The sequence below is a fragment of the Jaculus jaculus genome, chromosome 1, assembly GCF_020740685.1.
Source record: "Jaculus jaculus isolate mJacJac1 chromosome 1, mJacJac1.mat.Y.cur, whole genome shotgun sequence".
NCBI classification, from domain to species: Eukaryota; Metazoa; Chordata; class Mammalia; order Rodentia; family Dipodidae; genus Jaculus; species Jaculus jaculus.
Genome location: NC_059102.1, coordinates 223,163,125 through 223,188,057, shown reverse-complemented (window position 1 = coordinate 223,188,057; position 24,933 = coordinate 223,163,125). Strand labels below are relative to the sequence as shown.

General features: G+C 45.5%; 1 protein-coding gene across 7 annotated transcripts in view; it reads left to right on the top strand.

Moving 5' to 3' along the window:
• Positions 1–24,288, top strand: part of Armc6 (armadillo repeat containing 6) — a 32,179-nt gene extending 7,891 nt beyond the window's left edge. For 3 of the 7 annotated variants that reach the window (XM_045147827.1, XM_045147821.1, XM_045147852.1), the window contains 7 exons: positions 11,566–11,695; positions 12,941–13,023; positions 16,940–17,513; positions 19,773–19,918; positions 21,157–21,288; positions 21,571–21,708; positions 23,631–24,288. In XM_045147827.1, coding sequence (XP_045003762.1) covers positions 11,575–11,695; positions 12,941–13,023; positions 16,940–17,513; positions 19,773–19,918; positions 21,157–21,288; positions 21,571–21,708; positions 23,631–23,843 — 1,407 coding nt within the window. In that variant the 5' untranslated portion in view covers positions 11,566–11,574 and the 3' untranslated portion in view covers positions 23,844–24,288. Of the gene's footprint in view, positions 1–3,943; positions 3,972–11,565; positions 11,696–12,940; positions 13,024–16,939; positions 17,514–19,772; positions 19,919–21,156; positions 21,289–21,570; positions 21,709–23,630 lie in introns of those variants that run through there. The other 4 variants (XM_045147842.1, XM_045147856.1, XM_045147833.1 and 1 more) reach the window with 4 other exon arrangements.
• The last annotated feature ends 645 nt before the right edge of the window (positions 24,289–24,933 follow it).

Here is a 24,933-nt window from a genome sequence, read left to right as displayed (position 1 = left end):
AGGGTTCTTTTAAAAAAATTTTTTTGGTGTTTTTTCAAGTAGGGTGTCACCCTACCCCAGGGTGACCAGGAATTTACTCTGTAGTCCCAAGCTGGCCTTGAACTCACAGCTATTGCCCTACCTCTGCCTTCTGAGTGCTGGGATTAAAGGCATGTGCTATCACACTCAGTCCCCACTTAATCATTAAAAAAATTAAAAATATTTTTGTTTATCTATTTGAGAGAAATAGGTAAAGAAAGGAGAGAAAGAATGGGTGCGCTAGAGCCTCCAGCCACTGCAATTCAGGTTAGCCTATGCTAGAGTGAGACACTACCTCAAAAAAACAAATAAACAAAAAAGAAAAAAAGGGCCTAGAGAGATGGCTTAGCAGTTAAGGTGATTGCCTGTGAAACCTAAGGACCCAGACTTGATTCCCCAGTACCCACATAAGCCAGATGCATGAGGTGGCACATGCGTCTGGAGTGTGCAGTAGCTAGAGGCCCTGACACACCCATTTTCTCTCTCTATCTGCCTCTTTCTCACTCTCTCAAATAAATACATAAATAAAATAATTATTAATTTGAATTAAATTTTTATAATTGACATTTTAAAACCATATTATTTTTTGGAGAGGGAGACTGGGTAGGCCAGGGCCTCTAGCCACTGTAAATGAACTCCAGATACATGTGCCATCTTGTGCATCTGGCTTATGTGGGTACTGGGGAATCAAACCTGGGTCCTTAGGTTTTATAGTCAAGTGCTTTAACTGTTAAGCTATCTTTCCACCCCAATAAAATATTTCTTTTTTTGAGGCAAGCCAGGCAGACTGCCTTTTTTTTTTTAATGCACGTAAGAGAATTGGTGTGCCAGGTCCTTGAGCCACTACAAACCAAGTCCAAATGCATGTACCCCCTTGTGTGCATGTGTGACCTTGCTTGTTTCACTGGGCATATGGCTTATATGGGACCTGGAGAGTCAAACACAAGTCCATAGGCTTCCCAAGTAAGCACCCTAACTGCTAAGCAATCTTATCAGCAATTCAGCCCAATAATTTTATTTTGTTTTGATTTTTGGTTTTTTGTGAGGTAGGGTCTCACTAGGGTCCAGAGTGACCTGGAATTAACTGTGTAGTCTCAGGGTGCCCACAAACTCACAGCAATACACGTACCACTGTGTCCAGAGTGCTGGGATTAAAAGCATGTACCATTGTGCCCAACTGAAATACATATATATGGTTTTTTTTGTTGTTGTTTTGTTTTGTTTTTCGAGGTAGGGTCTCACTGTGGTTCAGGCTAACCTGGAATTCACTATGTTGTCTCATGGTGGCCTTGAACTCACAGCGATCCTCCTACTTCTGCCTCCCGGGTGCTGGGATTAAAGGCATGTGCCACCATGCCCGGCTAAAATATGTATTTTTTAATTTTAATTTTTTTCTGACAATTTCCATAATTGTAAAACATATTGAACCTCAAACTGGGATCCTTAGGTTCACAGGCAAGCGATTAACTGCTAAGCCATCTCTCCAGCCCTATTCTTTAATTTTTTAAGTTCTTTGCTTTTCTCCCATTCTGTAGGTTGTCTCTTTGCTCTATTCACAGTGTCCTTTACCTTACAAAAGCTTTGTAAATTCAAGAGGTCCCAGTGGTTGATCTGTGCTTTTAGTTTTTGAGCAATTGGGGTTATATTCAGAAAGTCTTTGTCAATACCAATATGTTGATGGGTTTTCCTTATTTTTCAATAGCCATTTCAGAGTTTCAGGTCTGATACTAAGGTCTTTGATCCATTTGAACTTAATCCTTATTCATGGAGAGAGATAAGGATCTATTTTCATCCTGCTACACATGCATATCCAGTTTTTCCAGCACCATTTGCTGAAGAGGCTGTCTTCTCTCCAATGAGTATTTTTGGCATAGATCAGGTGGCTGTAGCTACAGACTTACATCTGGGTCCTCTGTTTTGTTCCATTGATCCACGTGTCTGTTTTTGTGCCAGTACCATGCAGTTTTTGTTACTATGGCTCTACAGTATAGGTTAAAGTCAGGTATGGTGATACCACCAGCCTTATGTTTGTTGCTTAAAATTGTTGTAGATATTCGAAGATTTTTGTACTTCCAAGTGAATTTTTGGATTGTTTTTTCTCTTTCTGTGAATAATGCCATTGGAATTTTGATGGGGATACCATTAAATATGCAGGCTGCTTTTGGTAAGATTGCCATTTTCACAATTTTTTAAAAAAGATTTTTGTTAAATTTTCTTTTTTTCATTTTTATTTATTTATTTGAGAGCAACAGAGAAAGAGACAGAGAGAGAGGGAGGGAGGGAGGGAGAGAATGGGCACGGCAGGGCCTCCAGCCACTGCAAACAAACTCCAGATGCATGCACCCCCTTGTGCATCTGGCTAATGTGGGTCCTGGGGAATCGAGCCTTGTACCAGGATCCTTAGGCTTCACAAGCAAGCACTTAACCGCTAAGTCATCTCTCCAGCCCCCATTTTCACAATATTAATTCTTCCAATCCAAGAATAAGGGATGTCTTTCCATTTCCTAGCGTCTTCTGCAATTTCTCACTTGAGTGTTTTAAAGTTTTCATTGTAGAGATCCTTCACTTCCTTGGTTTTTGAAGTAAAGTCTCTTTTTGCCCAGGCTAAACTGGAATTCACTATGTAGTCTCAGGGTGGCTTTGAACTCACAGTGATCCTCCTACCTCTGCCTCCCAAGTGCTGGGATTAAAGGCGTGTGCCACCATGCCCAGCCTTTTTTTTTTTTTTTTTTTTTTTTTTTTTAGTAAAATTGTGAATGGGGATGATTCTCTGATTTTATCCTCTGTGTGTTTGTTGTTAGCATATAGGGAGACTACTGACTTCTTTGTGTATATTTTGTATCCTGCTACATGGCTCTACAGTTTGTCGGTAGTCTTTAGGGTCCTTTACATATAGAATCATGCCATCTGCAAATAATGATAACTTGATATCTTCCGTTCCAATCTGTATTCCTTTTATGTGTGTCTCTTGCTTTATTGCTATGGCTAAGAGTTCCAGTACTATATTAAATAAAAGTGGGGACAGTGGACACCTTTGTCTTATTCCTGATTTTAGTGGAAAAGCTTCAGTTGTTTCTCCATTCAGTATTATGTTGGCTATAGGTTTGTCATAAATAGCCTTTATTATGTTGAGGTATATTCTTTCTGTTCCCAGTCTTTGTAGGACTTTTATCATGAAGTGATGTTGGATTTATGTCAAATGCTTTCTCTGCATCTAATGAGATGATCATGTGATTTTTGTCCTTCAGTCCATTTATATAATGTATTACATTTATCGATTTGTGTATGTTAAACCATCCCTGCATCTCTGGGATAAAGCCTACTTGGTCAGGGTGAATGATCTTTCTAATATATTGTATTCTGTTTGCCAATATTTTGTTGAGAACGTTTGCACCTATGTTCATGAGGGAGATTGGCCTGTAATTTTCTTTTTTTGTTCTATCTCTGTCTGGTTTTGATATAAGGGTGATACTGGCTGTGGTGGTTTGATTCAGGTGTCCCCCATAAACTTAGGTGTTCTGAATGCTAGGTTCCCAGCTGATGGATATTTGGGAATTAATGCCTCCTGTAGGGAATGTATTGTTGGGGGTGGGCTTAAGGGCTTTATAGCCAGGTTCCCCATGCCAGTGTTTGGCACACTCTCCTGTTGCTGTGGTCCACCTTATGTTGGCCAGGGGGTGACGTCCACCCTCTGCTCATGCCATCGTTTTCCCCTGCCATCGTGGAGCTTCCCCTCGAGCCTGTAAGCCAAAATAAATCTCTTTTTCCCAGAAGCTGCTCTTGGTTGGGTGATTTCTACCAGCAATGCGAACTGGACTGCAACAGTAAAGTGGTACCAAGGAGTGGGATTGCTGCTAGACACCTGACTATGTGGCTTCAGCCTTTTGTAGCTGATTTTCAAGAGGAAAGTGGAAGGAGTTGAAACCTTGGCCCAAGAGGTGCCTTGCAGTGCTGTAAGTACAGCTTAATGGACTATTCTGGTCTGAGCTCTAAGACCTGAATGCAGTAAGAACTATGGACTGTGAGGTTTGGCTTATGAGGGTGAGAAAGAGCTGTGCCTAGACTGGGCTAGCAGTTTGTGTGAGAAGCTTGCTCTTGTGCCCATGTCCTGAGAAGTTGTGCAGGGTTGCTTAGCGTAGAAATGAACTGGTGTGTGCAGAGGGATATGGCACAGAAAGGAAAATCTTTGGGTGAACTGCTGCCCGTTCAGCTGCAACTGAGAGATAACAACCTTTGAGACTGGGCTAGCTGACCTGCGCTGGGGCAACAGGAAGAATGTCAGCTCTTTTGAAGGGGTCTGGGTGCTCAAGGAGTGCCCTGTTCTTCAAAGTCTGCTTTATTCTCCCCTGGATTAACAAATTGGCACCTACCTGGTATCGTGGAGTATAAAATGCTGGAAAGAGGATCATTGAGTTTGCAACACGGTCTTGTGTTTTGGAAATGGCCATGGGCAGTGTGAAGCAGGTTTGCTGGTTGCCTGCATAGAGACCCCATGGGGTCATGAGGATGAACCGTGGATTGCAGTGGAGACCCAGTGGAGATGCCGGGACCATGAGATGGCTGCTGAGGAGCTGCCGGCCCTGATGAAGTATCCCAGGACTGTGAGTAGTCTAGCTGGAGGGGCGGAATTGGAATGTCAGAGACTTGTTGCTGGTTAGAATTATCGGACTTGGAGATTTGTCACTGGCTAGAGTTGCTGGACTTGAAGCTACAGAGTTTGATGTTTGCCCTGGTTGTTTTAAATCTTGTATTGGTTGAATGTTTCTTTGCTATGCCCAATGCCATCTTTTGCAGTGTGAATATTTATTCTGTGCCATTATGGTTTTTTTGAGGTTATTTTTTGGTATTATGGCTCAGTTAAAAGATCTTGGACTATGGGGATGTATGAACATCATTGGAATTGATAAAACTATGGGACCTTTAAAGTTAGATGAACACATTGTATTTTACATCATGTATGGATATCAGTTTATGGGGGCCAGGGGCAGAATGTGGTGGTTTGATTCAGGTGTCCCCCATGAACTTAGGTGTTCTGAATGCTAGGTTCCCAGCTGATGGATATTTGGGAATTAATGCCTCCTGGAGGGAATGTATTATTTGGGGTGGGCTTAAGGGCTTTATAGCCAGGTTCCCCATGCCAGTGTTTGGCACACTCTCCTGTTGCTGTTGTCCACCTTATGTTGGCCAGGGGGTGATGTCCACCCTCTGCTCATGCCATCGTTTTCCCCTGCCATCGTGGAGCTTCCCCTTGAGCCTGTAAGCCAAAATAAATCTCTTTTTCCCAGAAGCTGCTCTTGGTTGGGTGATTTCTACCAGCAATGCGAACCGGACTGCAACACTGGCTTTGTAGAAGGAGCTTAATAGGCTTCCTTCCTTTTCTATTTTGTAGAAAAGTTTAAGAAGCATTGGTGTTAATTCTTCCATGAAGGTCTTCTAAAATTCAGCAGTGAGTCCATCTGGGCCTGGACATTTTTTAGTTGGGAGATTTTTGATAACTGCTTGAATCTCCATGCTTGTTATCAGTCTATTTAAGTGGTTAATCTCATCTTGATTTAATTTAGGTAGGTCATATAAATCAAGGAAATCATCCATTTTTTTCAGATTTTCAAACTTAGTGGAGTATATGTTCTTATGGTATGTCCCTATGATTTTTTTAATTTCTCTGGTATCTGTTGTGATGCTGCCTTTTTCATCTCTAATTTTATTAATTTGTGTCTCTTCTTGTTTGTTTGTTTTTCAAGGCAGGGTCTCACTCTAGTCCAGGGTGACCTGGAATTCACTATGTAGTCTCAGGGTGGCCTCGAACTCACAGCAACCCTCCTACCTCTGCCTCCCCAGTGCTGGGATTAAAGGTGTGCACCACCATGCCTGGCTTCTTCTCTTTTTCTTTTGGTCAGATTTGCTAAGGGTTCATCAATATTGTTTATCATTTCAAAGAACCAATTCTTTGTTTCATTAATTTGTTTGGATTGTGGGGTTTTTTTTTGTTTCTATTTCATTAATTTCTTCCTTGATCTTTATTATTACTTCCCACCTACTGATTTTTGGTTTGCCTTGTCCTTTTTTTTTCAAGGCTTTAAGGCGAAGCATTAAGTTGTTTACTTACAACCTTTCTAGTTTCTTAATATAGGCACTTAAATCTATAAATTTCCCTCTTAGGACTGCCTTCCTTCATTGTGTCCCAAAGGTTTTGGTATGTTGTGTTCTCATTTGACTATATGAATTTTTTAATTTCCTTCTTAATTTCTTCATTGACCCATTCAGCATTTAGTAGTGTATTGTTTGGTTTCCATGAGTTTGTGTATGCTCTATGGCTTTTCTTGCTATTGATTTGTAGTTTGATCCATTGTGATCAGATAGAATAGAAGGAATTATTTTAATTTTCCTGTATTTGTTAAGATTTGCTTTGTGTCCTAATATATGGTCTATTTTAGAGAATGTTCCACGTGCTGTTGAAAAGAACATGTATTCTGTAGCATTTGGATGAAATGTCCTGTATATATGTGTTAGTTCCATTTGTTCTATGACCTCATTTAATCCAGATGAATCTCTGTTTATTTTTTGCCAGGATGACTTGTCAGTTGATGAGGGTGGGGTGTTGAAATCACACACTTACAACTGTGTCTGGTGTTACCTCTGACTTTAATTCTAATAATGTTTGTTTGATGAAGTTGGGAGCCCCCATATTAGGTGCATATATGTTTAGGATTGTAATGTCCTCCTGTTGGAGTGTTCCATTTATCAATATAAAGTGACCTTCCTTATCTTTCTTAACTTGTGTTGGTCTGAAGTTACCCTGTCTGAAATTAGGACAGCAACCCCTGCTTGTTTCTGGGCCCATTTGCTTGAAACAGTTTTTTTAACCTTTCACCCTAAGATAATGTCCATACTTTGTAGAAAGGTGAGTTTCTTGGAGGCAACAAAATTGAAGGATCCTGCCAGTTTTGCCTTTGCTCTGTTACATTAACTAGTATTTGAGTATGGTTTGTTTTTTCCAGGTTCTTTATATGTGTGCTTTTCTATCCCTTCAGCCTGGAGGATCCTGTTAAGTATTTTCTATACAGCTGGTTTTGTCTTCAAATATTCCTTTAGCCTGCTTTTGTTGTGGAATGTCTTTATTTCTCCATCTATTTGAATACATAGCTTTGCAGGATAAAGTAATCTTGGTTGACAGTTGTTATCCTTCAGAACTTGGAATACATCATTACAAGCCCTTCTGGCTTTTAAAGTTTGTGTTGAATAATCTGCTGTGAACCTGATGGGCTTGCCTTTGTATGTGACATGACTTTTCTCCCTAACTGCTTTAATTATATTTTCTTTGGTTTGTATGTTTGGTAGTTTAATTAAAATATGGCGAGGAGAGGTTCTTCCCAGGTTTTGTCTGTTTGGAGTTCTAAAGGATCTGCATTGGCATCTCTTTCCCAATTTGGAAGAAGTTTTCTTCTATGATTTTATTGAAAACGCCTACTATGCCTTTTTGGCTTTTTCTCCTCTAGGTTGCTTTGGCATTGTTTCTACGTGACATCTTAACTAGAAGTCCTAAAATATTTATTTTTATATTTATTTATTTATTTGATAGAGAAAGAGAGAGGAAGGGAGGGAGGGAGGGGGAGAGAAAATGGGCACACTAGGGTCTCCAGCCACTGCAAACATACTCCAGATACGTGCACCACCTTGTGCATCTGGCTAACGTGGGTCCTGGGGAGTCAAACATGGGTCCTTTGGCTTTGTAGGCAAATGCCTTAACCACTAAGCCATCCCTCCAGACCCACTGAAATATTTTTTAATATAAAATAATGTAGTAAAAAAAGAAAGAAAGAAAGAAATCCAGTTGGGCTTAGTGGCACTCACCTTTAATCCCAGCACTCAGGAAGCAGTAGCCTAGCATGTCTGAGGTCCTAGCTTCTATTACCAGTACAGGAAGAAAATGTGCACGCACACACACACACACACACACACACACACACACACACAAATGTACACCCATGCACACATGTATGTATATGTATTGAGTTGGGTGAACATAGTGGCACAAGCCTATAATCCTAGCTCTCAGGAGGCTGAGGCAGGAGGATCATGAATATAGGCCAGCCTTGGCTTCAGAGTGAGACTCTGGTTTAAAAAGACAAAAGAAGAGGGCTGGACACTAGAACAGCTGGTAGAGTTCTTGCCTAGTGTACATGAAGCCAGGCCTGTATTCAATTTGAGCTGGGAATTGGTGGTAGAAGGATTATAAATTTATAGTCTTTATTGGCTGCATAGTGAGTTTGAGGCCAGTTTGTGATATATGAGCCTGTCTCAAAAAAGAAAAGAAAAAAAATTAGAGAAAGAAAGATAAAAAAAATTCATCCCGCTGGGCTTAGTGGTACACACCTTTAATCCCAGAACTCAGTAGGCAGGGGTAGGAGGTTTGATTGAGAGTTCTGGGCCAGCCTGGAGCTACAGTTTCAAGTTAGCTTGGGCCAGAGTGAGACCCTGCCTCAAAAACAAACAAACAAATTTAAAAAGTCAATTATAAAATGACAAAGTGGCTGGAGAAATCACTTAATGGTTAAGGCATTTGCCTGCAAAGCCAAAAGACCTTGGTTTGATTCCCTAGGACTCACATAAGCCAGAGATACACAAGGTGGTGCATGCATCTGGAGTTTGTTTGCAGTGGTTGGAGACTCTGGCATGTATATTCTCTCTCTCCTCTCTCAAATAAGTACATAAAAATATTTAAAAAGATAAAAAAGACAAAGTAGGACAACAAAGCATTCCTACCTCCAGCACTTGAGGTAGTACTGTCGTGAGTTTGGGGCCAGCCTGGGCTAGAGTGAGCTCCTGCTGTGAAAAAAGCAACAACAGTATTTCAAGACAGTAGGCTGGAGAGATGGGTCAGCTATTAAAGAGGCATTTACTTGCAAAGCCTGCTGGCCCAGGTTCAATTCCTTAGTACTATTGTAAAGCCAGGTGCACAAAGTGGTACATGAATTTAGAGTTTATCTGCAGTGACAAGATGCCTTGGCATGCTCATTCTCCCCCCCATTCTCTGCAAATAAAATATGTATATATTTCAAGACAGAGTCTCATATCAGAGCATCTGGCTCCAAACGTGTGATCTTCCTGCCTTAGCCTCTAGAATATTGGGATTATAAGTGTGAGCACACAGTGCTTCTGCACTTTTAGCTCTCAGAATATGGGGGTAGTTCCCTTTGCTACGAGCTATGTGGTAAAAGTATTTATTTATTTAGAGAATGAGAATGGGTACAGCAGGGCCTATAGCCACTGTAAATGAATTCCAGATACATGTGCCACTCTGTACATCTGGCTTTAAATGGGTACAGGGGATCTAACCAGGGTCATTTGGCTTTCTTTGTACTGTGGTTTTTGAGACAGGGCCTTACTCTTTAGCCCAGGATTGCTTTGAACTTGCTAATTCTCCTACTTCAACCATCTGAGTGCTGGGATCATAGGCATGGGCCGCCAGAAGGGAAGTATTAATTAATATATATATATATATATATATATATTAATTAATACTATTATATATATTATATTATTATTATATATTTATATTATATATATTATATATTATATATTATATTATATTATATTATATATTATATATATATTTATATTATATATATATATATGTATATATATATATATATATATAGCTGGAGAGATGGCTTAGCCTTGAGGCTCTTGCCTGCAAAGCTAATGGATCTCTCTTCAATTCCCCAGAACCAAAGTAAGCCAGATGTGCAAGGTGGTGCATGTGTCTGGAGTTGGTTTGCAGTGGCTGGAAGCCCTGGTACACCATTCTCTCTCTTGTTCTCGCTCTGCCTCTTTCCCTCTCTCAAATAAATAAAAATAACATATTAAAAGCCATAAATAAATAAATAAATATTGTTTGCTTGTTTGTTTGGCGATATGGTCTGGCTCTAGCCCAGGATGACTTGGAATCCACTCTGTAGTCTCAGAGCGTCTTTGAGCTTACAGTCATCCTTTTACCTCTACCTCCTGAGTGCTAGGATTTTGGCATTGTCCCCTGCTGGTGCCAACTGAATTTGTATCCAGGCCCTGAAAGACCAGTGCTGAGGAACTGAAGCTAAGACAAGGCGAGTCAACAGAACTAGGGGGACTCAAAGCTGTACCCAGTAACAGCACTGAGGCAACAGCTTGTAGAACTTTTATTAGAACAGCTCTGTGTGCAGGATTCATGCAGTTTATGCAGATAATGGCTTAAACAAACCAAAGTCGATGGCAACTTACCTGTCTCAGAAGCACGAGACATTCTGGCTAGCTTGAGACTGTAGATGAATATTAGACCTCGTTAACAACAGGAGCATAGACACCATAGACACTGTTCCTAGCATTCCAGAATTGGCACAGGTGTCCTTTTTCTCAAAACATAGTGTCAGCACAATTAATGTTCTGCAAACAGAATGCTTTTACTTAGACAAGCTAAAAACCACCTATATTGGGATTAAGGCACGTGTCACTACTCCAGCTATTTATTATTTATTTACTTATTTTTGGTTTTTCAAGGTAGGGTCTCACTCGAGTCCAGATTGTCCTGGAATTCACTATGTAGTTAGTTTCAGGCTGGGCTCATACTCACAGCTATCCTCCTACCTCAGCTTCCCGAGTGCTGGGATTAAAGGTGTGCACCACCATGCCTGGCTTATTATGTTTTTAACTATATTTATTTATTTATTTATTTATTTATTTATTTAAGAGAGAGAGATAGACAGACAGACAGATGGAGAGAGAAAAAAAATGGTGCGCCAGGGCCTCTAGCCACTGCAAATGAACTCCAGATGCATGCAACACCTGTGTACCTGGTTTTATCTGAGTTCTGGGGAATTGAACCTGGTTGTTAGGCTTTGCAGGCAAGTGCCTTATAAATGCTGAGCCATCTCCCCAGCCCTTATTTTTTAATTTTTTTTCAGAGTAGTGTCTCACTGTAGCCCAGGCTGACCTGGAACTCACTCTGTATCCGAAGCTGGTCTCATACTCTTAGCAATTTTCCTGCCTCTGCCTCCCAAATGCTTGGATTAAAGGCATGCACCACCACGCTTGTCAAAGCCCCTAATTTAAAAAATATTTTTAGGGCTGGCAAGATGGCTGAACAATTACAGGTCTTGCTTGCAAAGCCTAACTGCCCAGATTGAATTCCCTAGTATCCATGTAATGTAAAGCCAGATACACAAAGTAGCACATGCATCTGGCATTTGTCTGCAGCAGCTAGAAGTCTTGGTGTGCACATTCTCTCTCTGCTTGCAAATAAATATATTTAAATTTATTTCTTTTTTTGTAAACAGAGAGAGAAAGGCCGTGCCAAAGCCTCTTGTTACTGCAGATGAGCTCCAGATACATGTGTCACTTTATACATCTGCCTTTACATGAGTAAATGGGGAATTGAACTCTGGCCTGCAAGCTTTGCATGCAAACACTTTAACACTGAGACATTTCAGCCCCTAAGTGAAGTTGTCAGTGGAGTGGACAAGCCCCTTTGTTACCTGTGTCCCCTGACAAAGCATCCCTTCCACATCCACTTAGCAGTTAGAGATGGCATCCAAGCGTATCACCCAGGAAACCTTCGATGCAGCTGTGCGGGAGAACATGGAAGAGTTTGAGATGGGCCCTGAGGAGGCCGTGAGAGAGGCGGTGGAGCAGTTTGAATCACAAGGTAGGGCTGCGACATTTGGCCTTCGGTCCTTAGTGGATGCTGTTGTCCCTTCATCAGGTGTAGCAGTACAGTCCTGCTAAGCCTTCCCTGCCCCTCTGTTGTCTGCTACCCCGTTGCTCACAATTGGCCTCCACTTCATTTAGACAGTGGCAAAACCAGAGCCTTGTCCTGGGGCTCATTTTCATGGTCACTTCCCTGAAGAGGCTCTTACTGATGCCAGGGAACAGGGCTGCCAGCCTTCTTTCCCCAACCACAAGGGGGTAGCAGTTGCCAGCTACTAAAGCAGGTAGCACCAATCCCAGAAACTAGCTATGTAGGCTACTGGTGGGTGTGCTAGCAGAAATTGGAGTCCTCACCCACATGCCAGGGAGTACTGACTCAGCCAATGCATGTCAGCTCCCTTATCCTCCTCCTGTCCACAGTCTCAACTCTAACTCTACATTGGACAGACCCAGTAAGAACTAGAGGGCAAGAAAGCCAAGGTACATCCAGCTTCAGCAGTGAGAGGTTGGCCTCTGCAGTTCAGAAATGGGGTGCCCTGATAGGGTGACCTGAGTGCTGAGTGTCCAACAAATCTGGACATAGTAGCACATGTGTGTGGTCCAAGCACTTGGTATTTGTGGTTGTTATTTATTTTGTTTTTTGAGGTAGGGTCTCATTCTAGCTCTGTAGTCTCAGGGTAGCCTTGAACTCACAACAGTCCTCCTACTTCTACCTCCCAAGTGCTGGGGTAGCAGGTGTGCACTACTATGCCTGACTGATCCCTATTTGGTAGGTGGAGGCTGGAGGCTTGCTGTGAAGTTGAGGCCAGCTAGACTATATACCAAGACTGATTCCAAAATTTCCCCAAACCCACAGAAGACCAAGAAATATCCATAACTGGTGGGCTTCCTGCAGGAGTCACAGGAAGGGGAGGGATCCATCTGGGTCCAGCAGGGATGTGACCTCCAAGAAAGAAGCTTCTTGAAGTACCATCTCCTTTCAGCCCACCATACAGGCTCTGCTACTTTGCTACACAGAAGGCATGTGGGAACAGTCTTGCTTTTCAGTGGCTGCACTATTGCTCTGCAGCCTGTAGTGGGGCTGGCCTGGGCAGGGAGGCCTAGAGAGGGTTTGAAAAAGAACTCTGGAGAAATTCTGTAGCATGGGTACCTTCCACCCAGGGACCCTGAGGAGAGGCTGTCACAGGCAATCTAGAGGACAACAGCTGTCTTTTTTTTCTGATGCCCTTGTCTTCTACTGCAGGTGTGGATCTTAGTACCATTGTAAAAACTGCACCCAAAGTCTCTGCAGATGGCCCTCAGGACCCAATGCATGGCATCCTGCAGGTAGGAGTGGGCAGCCCCCACAGCAAGGCCCTCATTTCTTGGGAATGGTCTGGGAACCAGCATCAGTGTCCTGCTCAGCATGTGCATGCCAGTGTGAGCCTGTAGCTATAGGCCGAGTCCTAATGTGAGGGCAGCCCTACCTCTGAGCTATGTGAGAGGCCATATTCTGCAATAGGAGTGCACTCATTGTCTTCAGTTCTATGACCCAGGCCCAAGGGCACTCAGAACAGAGAGACATGGACAGTAATTATAGGAGGAGCTGGTGGGCTTTTGGTAAGGCTGTCATTTAACACTTGGCATCTATCCCACTAGCACAGAGCCATTTTTGGCCAGTTTTGTGCAGGCACTTTCTGCTTGCTCTGTTAGTGACACTAAGTTAGAGGAATGTGGGGTTTCTTTTTGTTTTTGAGACAGGGTGTCATGTAGGTGAATCTGGCCTAGAACTCCCTGTGTACCTGAGGTTAGCCTTCAACTTTTATTTTTTCAGGCAGGATCTCACTCTAGCTCAATTGAGACCACTATGTAGCTTAAATTGGCCTTGAACTCATGGTGATCTTCCTATCCCAGCCTCTTGAGTGCTGAGATTAAAGGTATGTACCATAATACCTGATTTATGCAGTATTGGGAATGAACCTAGGATTCATGCATGTGGGCAGCCTGAGCCACATCCCCAGCTTGAGCAGGTTTTCATGTCCTCTGTGGAGAAATGTCTCCTTTGGCTCCATACTCTGGTGTTGACTTACTTTCATTTTTTTGCAAACAGATTTAGAGAGAAGAGAGACAGAGAATCAGAAGGGGTGCACTAGGGCCTCCAGCCACTGCAAATGAACTCCAGATGCATGTGCTACCTTTTGCATCTGGCTTATGTGGGTACTGGGAAATTGAACCTGAGTCCTTAGGCTTCCCAAGCAAACACCTTAACCACTGAGCCATCTCTCCAGCCATGACTTACTTTTTATTCTATTATTTTAAAATATATTTTATGTATTTGAGAAAGAGAGAGAGAGAGAGAGAGAGATTTTATTTGGGCTGGGCGTGGTGGTGCATGCCTTTAATCCCAGCACTCGGGAGGCAGAGGTAGGAGGATTGCTGTGAGTTCAAAGCTACCCTGAGACTACTGAGTGAATTCCAGGTCAGCCTGGGATAGGGTGAGACCCTACCTCAAAAAACCAAAAAAATTATATATTTTATTCGGGCTGGAGAGATGGTTTAGTGGTTAAGGCACTTGCCTGCAAAGCCTAAAGACCCATGATCTACTCTCCAGATCCCATGTTAGCCATTTGCACAAGGGTGAGGCAGGTACAAGGTCATACGTGCCTACTAAGTGGCTAAGGCATCTGGAGTTCAGTTGCAATGGCTGAGGCCCTGGCACGCCAATTCTCTTGTCTCTCCTCTCTCTTTTTCTCTCTCACTTTTTTTAAAAATTTTTATAAGGGGCCCGGCTAGCTCAGTCGGTAGAGCATGAGACTCTTAAAAATTTTTATTTATTTATTTATTGCAGAGACAGAAAGGCAGAGAGAGAGAGAGAGAGAGATTGAGAGAGGGAATGAGTGCACCAGGGCCTCCAGCCACTGCAAACGAACTCCAGGCTCATGTGCCTCTCATGGGGCTCTAGTCTGCTGGGACTCCGAGAGCCGCATGTTAGGCGTCAGTTGCCAGGCTCCTCCCCGGGCAGGTAGTGCTGTGGAAGGACCAGGCCTGCTGGTTCCTCCCAAGGGGTTAAGGAGGAAGATGAGCATACAATGACTCAGAAACCTCTCCTGGCCACCGGAGAAAAACCACACTGAGTTGGGAGTCTTTTCAAAGCAGGAACTCACAGAAAACTGTCTTTATTGCTATGAACAGTTGCCTATATCATGGTGGGGACAAAGATGGGGATTTTAGGGGGATGGGAGGGGGGGAGGTAAGGGCCAATAGTAAATTGTAACTATTGAAATGGTAATTACAATTGCCACACGGAGGTGGCAGGCCAGAAGCCATTAGGCCTCTTGCTGAGTCCTAGCTGGCCAGAGACAGGTCGGCAAACTTTAGCTAGACTCAGGAAGTTCCACTAGGCCTCACGCCTGGTCCTTTCAGGGCCCAACACTCCTGATTCACCTCCTTAGTGCTGGGATGACAGGTGTATGCCAACATTCCTGATTCATGTGGTACTAGGGATGAAACCCAGGACTTCACACAATCTAGGCAAGTATTTTCCCAAGTAAGCCATATCCCCAGCCTTTTCTTTTCTTTCCCATCCCCATCCAGCTTTTCCCAATGTTTCTTCTAGGCATTTGGGCCCCGCCTTCTCCTAATAATTCCAGTATAGATGTGGGATACATTCATCCTTCCTTCTGTACTTTTAACACAACTGGGCCCAGTGCTCAACACTGCCCGCCTTCTGGAATGGTTTATGTTTGTGGAGGCGGGATGGCCTATAACTTTCTGCCCACCAATTGGACGGGCCCTTGTGCCCCAGCCACCTTAATCCCAGATATAGATATCATTCCTGGAAGCTAGATTCCCTGGCTGAGGTAGGAGGATCGCCATGAGTTTGAGGCTAGCCTAAAGTTACTGAGTTTCAGGTCAGCTTAGCTAGAGCAAGACCCTACCTAGAAAAAAAAAGAAGAAGAAGAAAAAAGAGAAAAGGGCTAGAGAGATGTCTCCATGGTTAAAGATGCTTGCTTGCAAAGCCTGATGGGCCTGAGTTTGATTCCTCGGTACCCACATATAACCAGATGCACTTAGTGGACATACATCTGAAGTTTGTTTGCAGTGACAAGATGCCTTGGCATAGTCTCTCTCCCTCTCTCCTTGCAAATAAACAAATATTTTAAAAAGGCAGGTCATGGTGCTGGAAATATTGTTTAGTGGCTAAGGTGCTTGCCTACAAAGCCCAAGGACCCAAGTTCGAATCCCTAGGACCCATGTAAGCCAGATGCAGTTCATTTGCAGTGGCTGGATGCCTTAGTGTGCCCATTCTCTCTCTGTCTCTCTCTTCCCATCCCTCTCTTTCTCTCTGTCGCTCTCTCTCTCTCATAAATAAATAAAAAAGTTAAAAACCAAAAATATATATATTTTTTTAAAGGCAGGGCATGGTGGTGCACACCTTTAATCCCAGCACTTGAGAGGCAGAAGGAGGAGGATTACCTTGAGTTCAAGGCCACCCTGAGAGTACATAGTGAATTCCAGGTCAGCCCGGGCTAGAGCTAGACCCTGTCTCGAAAACAAAAACAAAAAATTTAAAGTATAGAAAAACTAAAGAAAAAGAGAAAGCGGGAGAAAGAAAGACACCTGAGCAGTTGACAGTGTAGCTTAGTGATAGAGTACTAAGCTGTGTATGGTGGCTTACAGCTATTATCCCAGCATTCAGGAGCTGAGGCAGGAGGATTAAAGCTAGCTTGGGCTATATAAAGGTCAAGGATAACCTAGGCTGCATAGAAAGACCCTGTCTCAAACAATCAGTCTAGGGGTCTGGGGAGAGACTCTGTGAATGAAACACTTGCTGGCTGCAAGAGTGAGGATGGGAGCTTCAATTCCTAGCATCCATGTACATGCTGAGTGGCTGTAGTGTCTTGTGCCTATAATGCTACCACTCAGGAGATGGAGAGAGAGGATCCCCAGGGCAAGCTGGCTAGCTAGATTTGTCCAAACAGTGAGCTCAAATGATAGACCCTGCCTCAGTAAATAAGGTGGAGAGCAGTCAGGAAGATACCTGACATCACCCTCTGGCCTCCATATACACATAAATGCACACACTCATGTACCACTGTGTGTACACACATATGAGCATGCATGCACACACCATAAAAAGCAGTTCAGGTATGGGAGATGTCCCAACTAGATCTGGCCTCACCTCCCTTTCATCTCAGGTTCATATCTTGGGGAGGGGACCCTGTCACCAGGAGATGACACTGATATCTTCTCCCACTCCTAGGTTCTTGATGACCTGCAGGAGTCCCTAAGGGGCTCCAGGTTCCAGGAGGTCTCAGCACACCTTGCTAGTTTCTCCAACCACTGTGGGCAGCACAAAGCCAGCCGCTTCCTGGCAGCACAGAAGGGAGCCTACCCCACACTCCTGGCTGCCTGGCAGCTGGCCACCACTGGCGACCAGGCCCTCCTGCACCAGGCCCTCAATGCTCTAGCAGCACTGACTGACGGCCAGCCCGACCTTCTGGATGCTCAGGGCTTGCAGCTGCTGGTGACCACACTGGTCCGGAATGCGGCAGATGCCGATCTCATCTGCTCTGGAATCCGCTGCGTGCGCCATGCCTGCCTGAAGCATGAGCAAAATCGTCAGGGCCTGGTGAAGGCTGGTGTGCTGCCCCTGCTGACAGATGCCATCGCCAGACACAGCCAGCATGCTAATGTGGTCAGGGAGGCCTGCGGGGCCCTGCGTGTCATGACCTTTGACGATGACATCCGAGTGCCCTTTGGCCATGCCCATGAACATGCCAAGTTGATTGTTCAGGAGAACAAAGGCTTGAAAGTTCTCATCGAGGCCACCAGAGGTAAAGCAGCTGCCACCTGGGAGTTAGGCCAGAGGTGTGGCTGAGAGGTAGATCCTGCCTAGAATGCCAGTGGGGGGGGGAGCATTGTTGGGAGGTAGAGCCTCACCTAGAATGTCCAGTGAGGGAGGAGTCGTGGCTGGGAGGTAGGGCCCCTAGTGATGGGCTAGGGGTATGGTTCCAAGGTTGATCACTTGCTTTTATTTTTTTTCTCAAATTTTCTTTTCATTTACTTGAGATGGGGGGCAGATAATAGGCATGCCAGGGTCTCTAGCCATTGCAACAAACTCCAGAGGCATGAACCACCATGTGCATCTAGCTTATGTGGGACCTGGAGAATTGAACCTGGAGCCTTAGGCTTTGTAGGCAAGCACCTTATCAGCTAAGCCATCTCTCCAGCCCTTATTTCATTTACTTAATTTTTTTAATCTTAAAAAATTATTTATTTGGAAGAAAAAGAAGCAGATAGAGAGAATGGGTGTGCCAGGGCCTCCAGCCGCTGCTAATGAACTCCAAAGTCATGCGCCCTCCTCCCTGTGCATATGGCTTACCATGGGTCCTGGGGAATCGAACCTGGGTCCTTTGGCTTTGCAGGCAAGCACCTTAACTGCTAAGCCATCTCTCCAACCCCTTATTATTTTTATTTTTTTGGTTTTTCCCAGGTAGGGTCTCATTCTAGCCCAGGCTGACTTGGAACTCACCAATTCACGATTCTCCTGCCTCCCAAGTACTGGGATTAAAGGCATGTGCTACCATGCCCAGGTACATGTGCCTTCTTTAAGGACCACAGCAAGCTGGCCACACTTAGTCAAGATGCTGATCTTCTCACCTGAAGTCCCCTGTCCCTCAGTCTATCCTTTGCACCTACCTGAAAAGACCTGACCAAGATTTGGTGCACAGAAGGTGCTGAAAGAATCAACCCCCCTTCCCTTTTGCACCCTATACGCCTGGCCCTGAGATTCTCACTGTGTCAGAAAAGCCAGCTTTCCCTACTTTCCTTTCCATGCTTCCCCAGAGCATGAAAACTGACCCTGTGCTTTTTTGTTTGTTTTATTTTGTTTTGTCAAGGTTGGGTCTCACTCTGACCCAGGCTGACCTGGAATTAACTTTGTAGTCTCAGGGTGGCCTCGAATTCATGGCGATCCTCCTACCTCTGCTGGGATTAAAGGCTTGTGCCACCATGCCTGGTGACCCTGTTCAGTTATTAAGTATGGTGGCTTTGCTGAGATGTCATTTGTACATTCCCTGTTTATTTCTGGCATCTTGAATTAGGCTGTACCACCAAGACAGAACAGATAGATAGACAGGGACAGATTTGGTTTTTGGTGTTGGGAATGGAACTTGGGGTCTTAGACAGGTTAAGCACACACTCTACCATTATGTGCTAAGTGCAAACCGTATCATGAAGCCAAAGCCCACCCCTGAAGTCAGTTTTGGGAGGTTCACATTGGTACACTGGGTAAACCTGCAATTCCCAGGACAGGCTGAGACCTCCCAACAGCCTCCAGGCAGATTTTTTTTTCTCCACTGAGAACCCTGTTTCCCTATGAATGCCTTCGTCTGATTAAGACAAGCCCCAACCACATCAAGTGGTTTTGGTGTGGCTGAGAACCATATTCCCAACATGTCAGCCTAGAGGGGACCCCAGGGTCCACATCTTGGTTGGGTGGTCACACGTGCCAAACATCACGGAGCTCCATGTATAGATGATAATGTTTGCCCCCCAGCATCAGGCCGGTATTTGCTTTCTCTGCTGGTGTCTGCTCTTCCTGCGTTGCCCACATCTCCCTCTACATTTTCCTGTTGCGTTCAGAAGTCATTCCCATTCCAAGGTCCTAAAAGTAGCCTCAGAAGTTTTATTTTAACACTTTTGTTGTTGTTGTTTTAAGGTAGGGAATCGTCTCAAGGTGGCCTCGAATTCATAGCTATCCTCCTACCTCTGCCTCCCAAGTGCCGGGATTAAAGTCATATGCTACCACACTGACTGCTGGTGTTCTTTTTTTTTTAGAGGAGAGAGTAAGCCGGTCTTGGATTTATTTGGTACCCCCAAAGTGAAGGGTGGAGGGGGGATTCAGTTTTTTTCACTCCCACAAAGGCCTACAGGGGGTGCTGTATCCCTTGAGTTCCCAAGGGCCTGTTGGGTGCAGGTAGGCAGCCTGAGAGGAAGGGCTGGACTCCATAGCCAGCCCTCTCCAAATGCTAAACACCTTCATCCTATGTCTTACCCCTCCTGACCCTGCCTTGTGCTCTTGCTTCTCACAGCATTCCAGGATAACCCCAGCGTCCTGAGTGAACTGTGCAGCACCCTGTCCCGCCTGGCTGTCCGCAATGAGTTCTGCCAGGAGGTTGTTGACCTGGGGGGCCTTGGCATCCTGGTGACCCTGCTGGCTAACTGCAATGACCACCAGGTGGGGCCCAGAACCTCAGCAAAGTATGAAGCCCTACTTCCTTCCCAGACCACTACTCCTGTGTAGCAGCCAGCAGACCCACAGTCAAAACCAGTGTCAGTCTGCCAACCCCTGAAGCCAGATGGCTCTTGTCTTCCCACTAAGGGACTGGCTTGGGAGCAAAACACCTGCCCACCCCTCACTGGCCCTTCTTGCCTTTTCTTTCTTGTTTTCTGATACTGGGTGTGGAATGTGGGCCCTGTTTGCCAAGAAGCATTCTGCTGCAGAGCCATACCCCATCCCTTTCACTTTGTCTTGAGACATCTCTACTGTATGCAGTCAAGACTAGCCTCAGTCTCTCAATCCTCCTGCTGCAGCCTCCCAAATACTGGGATAACAGGCATATACCATCATGCTGAGCTGTACCTGTGTGTTTGTACAGGGTCCCACCTTGTTTGTACATGTGTACTGCAAAGCCAAATTCTGCCTGTCACCACAGTTCATGATATTTGTGCACCACTGTGTGTGTGCTGGGCCCAAAGCAGGGAGCAGCCAACACATGCCTGCCAGGGTGCAGCTGACAGAAAAGCCTTAGGACATTTACCGTGATCCCAGTGGTGACATTAGCTGTTTGTTCTGTAAGGTGGCCAAGAGTAAACAAGCAAAAAAAAAAAAAAGAGTTTAGCTGGGCATGGTGTTGCATACCTTTAATCCCAGTACTCGGGAGGCAGAGGTAGGAGGATTGCCGTGAGTTTTAGGCCACCCTGAGACTACATAGTGAATTCCAGGTCAGCCTGAACTAGAGAGACTCTACCTCAAAAACAAACAAACAAAAAAAAAAAAAAAAAAAAAAACGTTTTGCTTGGGAGGTGAGTGGTGCTTCAGTTTCCTCCCATCAGCTCTGTCATAGAAATGGGCAGCTCCAAAAAGTTCTCCTTCTGTCCTTGGTTCAGATTGCTTAATGCTCTTCCTGTCCTTGTAAGGGTAGGGAAGGCAGGTCACCCACAAGGTACAGGTGGCATGGACCCAGTATCTGCCTCCTCCAGCCTCCCCTTTTCTGTATGATATGCAGTCACCGTGTTGTCAACAGGCCACCTGGGAGCCCTGGGACAGCCACATGTGTTGAAACCAAAAAACAGTGGCCCTAGAGCATTTCTCAGCCTCTCACCATCCAGCAAGCAGGCTTGTCCCCACATCCTGCACACACAATGCAGGGAAACCAGCTGATGGGTGACCAAGCCTTGCTCTTCTTGTTGCAGGATCTTGTGAAACAAGTGCTGAATGCTTTGAGGGCTATCGCAGGCAATGATGATGTGAAGGACGCTATCATCCGCTTAGGCGGCACTGACTCCATCGTGACTGCAATGAACCGACACCTTGCCAGCCCCCAGGTACCTGCTGTGGGTGGAGTCCTATCAATAGAGAACATTACCTTGCTGCCATTAGCAGGGCCAGGCGAGCACCTTGGGGTCTCTTTGGGGCAGCCCCTAGGAGTCTGAGAGTCACCACAAACACTGGTCTGATTGTCACTGGGCCCCTGAGAACTCTCTCCATGGTATTGCTGCCATGATATATGATTCAGCAGAAGCCTACTGAGAGGAGCACCTAAATTCAGAGGCCACATGCACTGGGAGTCTGACTGTCTCTGTCAACCACCTGTGTCCCCTTCACAGGTGTGTGAGCAGAGCTGTGCAGCACTTAGTGTCCTGGCTCTTCGAAAGCCCGAGAACAGCCGCATCATTGTGGAGGGTGGTGGGGCCCTGGCAGCCCTGCAGGCCATGAAGACACACCCACAGGAGGCTGGTGTCCAGGTGGGTGAACAGCTTTCCCTTGTCCCCACCACCTGGGTCCATGGCGCCCCTTCCTGACCATCATCTAAAGCATGTTGCACCAGGTCTGGCAATGCATGCCTATGATTCCTGCACTGGAAGGCTGAGGCAGAAAGATTACCATAAATTTGAGGTCAGGCTGGGCTACAGGCTACAGTGAACTTTGGGACAGTGTGGGCAGCTTAGCAAGACTCTATCTCAAGCATGGAACTCTGGCCACATCTGTCTTCTCTCCTAGCCCCTTTCTATATTTTTCTTTCTATATTTAATTGCATTTCCTTTCTGTTTTTTGTTTGTTTGTTTGGGTTTTGGTTTTTATTTTTATTTTTTAACATTTTATTTATTTGAGAGAGAGGACAAGGCAGATAGAGAGGATGGGTGCACCAGGGCTTCTAACCACTGCAAACAAACTCCAGATGCATGTGCCCTCTTGTGCATCTGGCTTATGTGGGTCCTGGAGAATCGAACCAGGGTCCTTTGGCTTCACAGGCAAACACCCTAACTGCTAAGCCATTTCCCCAGCCCTGTTTTTTTGTTTTTCGGGGTAGGGTTTCCCTGTAGCTCAGGCTGACCTGGAATTCACTATGTAGTCTCAGGGTGGCCTTGAACTCACAGTGATCCTCCTACATCTGCCTCTTGAGTGCTGGGATTAAAGGCATGCACCACCATACCCAGCTGTTTTGTTTTTTGATTTTTGTTTTTTTTAGGTAGGGTCTCATGTTAGCCTAGGCTGACCTGGAACAACTCACTCTGTAGCCTCAGATTGGTTCTGAACTGATGGTGATCCTCCAACCTCAGTTGATTAAAGGTGTGATTAAAGGTGTGCACTATTACTCCCAGCTTCAACACATGATTTTTTTTATTTATTGACAACTTTTACACATATAAATGTATTTTGCTCATATTCACCTCTCATTACCTTTCCTTGTCTCTCCTCCCCATCCCTCTTCTGCTGAACTCCTTCCCAAGTAGTCCCTCTTCTACTTTTATATCTTTGAGGGGGGGTGTGACTTTTTGTGACTGACTTAATTAGGATTGCTTGTGCGCAGCTTAAGTAGGATTGCTTGCATGAGTGTAGGGAATTATTTACCAGAGCATGTGCAACTTGCCAGTGGCTACACCATTGCCGAAAATGTCCTCCCAGCAGCCATTAACTACCATTATCCCTCAGGGAGGGGTAGAGGCCTTAAAAGTTACTCCGCCATCCATGATGGAAGATTAAGGGCCCAATAATGAGCAGATCTTGTGCAAACAACATTCCCTGTGAGGTCATGAATACCATGGCTTTTTTATTCCCAGACTCAGTCTCACTGTGTAACCCAAGCTGGCCCAGAACTCAGGATCCTTGTGCCTCTTAGCCTTTTGAGTGCTGAGCAGACAGGTATGTACTACTACACCTGGCTGTCATTACTCCTTCAATAGTTCAACAACCAGGCATGCAGCACCCACCACATTAGCCTTCTGAAACAGCTGCAGATGAAGTCTGTGAGAGGCTACAACAGGTCTGCAGATAATGTGCCTGGTGTAACAGGGATGTGGGCAGCCAGGGATTTTAGTATTCAAAAATAAATGTTGATGGGTGACTCATTGCAAAATGGACCTTGGCCACACCATCTTCCCATGACCTCACTGCCTAACCAGGGTGCCCTGCACTAGCTGTGGGCCAGCCAAGGGTAACCACTTAGTCTACATTCATGGGGTTGATCTCAGATGCTGCCCTGAACCCATCACTCCTGGGAGATGGGAAGTCTTCTTGGGAGGTGACAGGGTCATGTGGGTATGTGGGTGTAGCTCAACCCATCTTAGGTCAGCATCACCCTGTCATGTTATAAGAAGGACTCCAAGGTCAAAAGAAGAGACCTCATCCTAGGCCAACCCCTGATCATGGGTGCTGTCTTCTCCAGAAACAGGCCTGCATGTTGATCCGCAACCTGGTGTCCCGAAGCCAGGACTTCTCAAAGCCCATTTTGGACCTGGGAGCTGAGGAGCTCATTGTGCAGGCCCGAGCAGCCCACCGAGACTGTGAGGATGCTGCTAAAGCCGCACTGCGTGACCTGGGCTGCCACGTGGAGCTCCAAGAACTGTGGACAGGCCAGAAGGGTAACCTGGCACTGTGAACTCGGCTCTGCGAGCCCTACCTCCAGGATGCAGGAGATACACATCCTGCCACTTCACCTCCTCCACTCATGCCATCCTTGGTGAGAGATGCTTTCTGGTTGGTTAATGGTGGGAGGGGGGTTGCCTTGGAGGGTACCTGGACATGGTAGAAAGCAGCCCTTGGGTCTCCTGGCAGCCTCATGGCCTGCTTCTCCCTGGTGCCCTTTCCCACCCATAGCCTTCCTTAGCTGTTCTCACACAAAGGCATTTTGTACTACTGTGTCTTAGGAAGTTTGGTGGCCACTGGGAACCAGATACAGGCACCCCCGCACACACCTCCCGCCTCCCATCCATTCAGGACTCTCCTTTTTCTCACCTGTAAAATGGGTTCTGTGGCTTATGGCTGGTGGGAGGGGGGAATGTAGCCCATCTGTTGGGACCTGATAATAAAGCCTACTGGATGAAGGTTGGAGGTCTGTGTGTAGTTTCTGAGTGTGGGGGCTGTGAGGGGTTCTACAGCCTGGGACAAGTACCCTACCCATGGTCAAAGGCACATGAATATCCCTCCCACCATACTGGGAGCCAGAGCACTCAAGCACCTTGCCTTCAGCTCAGCTCTGTGGCCTTGAGCAAGTAACCTGATCTCTCTGAGTGTGCCTCTGATCCTGTGGCACTGGGGAGTGGCTGTGACAGAGCCCCCTCTGACAGATGTTAGAGCATGTCTGGGTTCTGCCCCAGGCCTTGCCAGCTCTGCTGCCTTGGTCAATCCAGGAAGACCAGCCCCACCCTTTCTTTACTAGCTGGGTGTGTTGGGCAGTCCTCTTTTCTCTGAGCCTCAGTTTCCCATACTACCTCTCATCCTCCATGCAGGTCCCCAGGGGGCCATGGTCCTAAGACCTTAGCTATCCTATTCTGATGTCACAGGGGAAGGCCACACATGGTCAACTGCTGGCTCCTGTAACATGGAGCCCATTGGGGATCTCAGAGCAACCCCAAGATCTGTCAACATCCTCACTTGTCTCATGTGCCTCCCTTATTTCCCAGTGAAGGTCCTTGGTGTGGTATTCCCAGAAGGCTCCTAGTTTCCATGGAAACCAGTGGGTGCAGCTG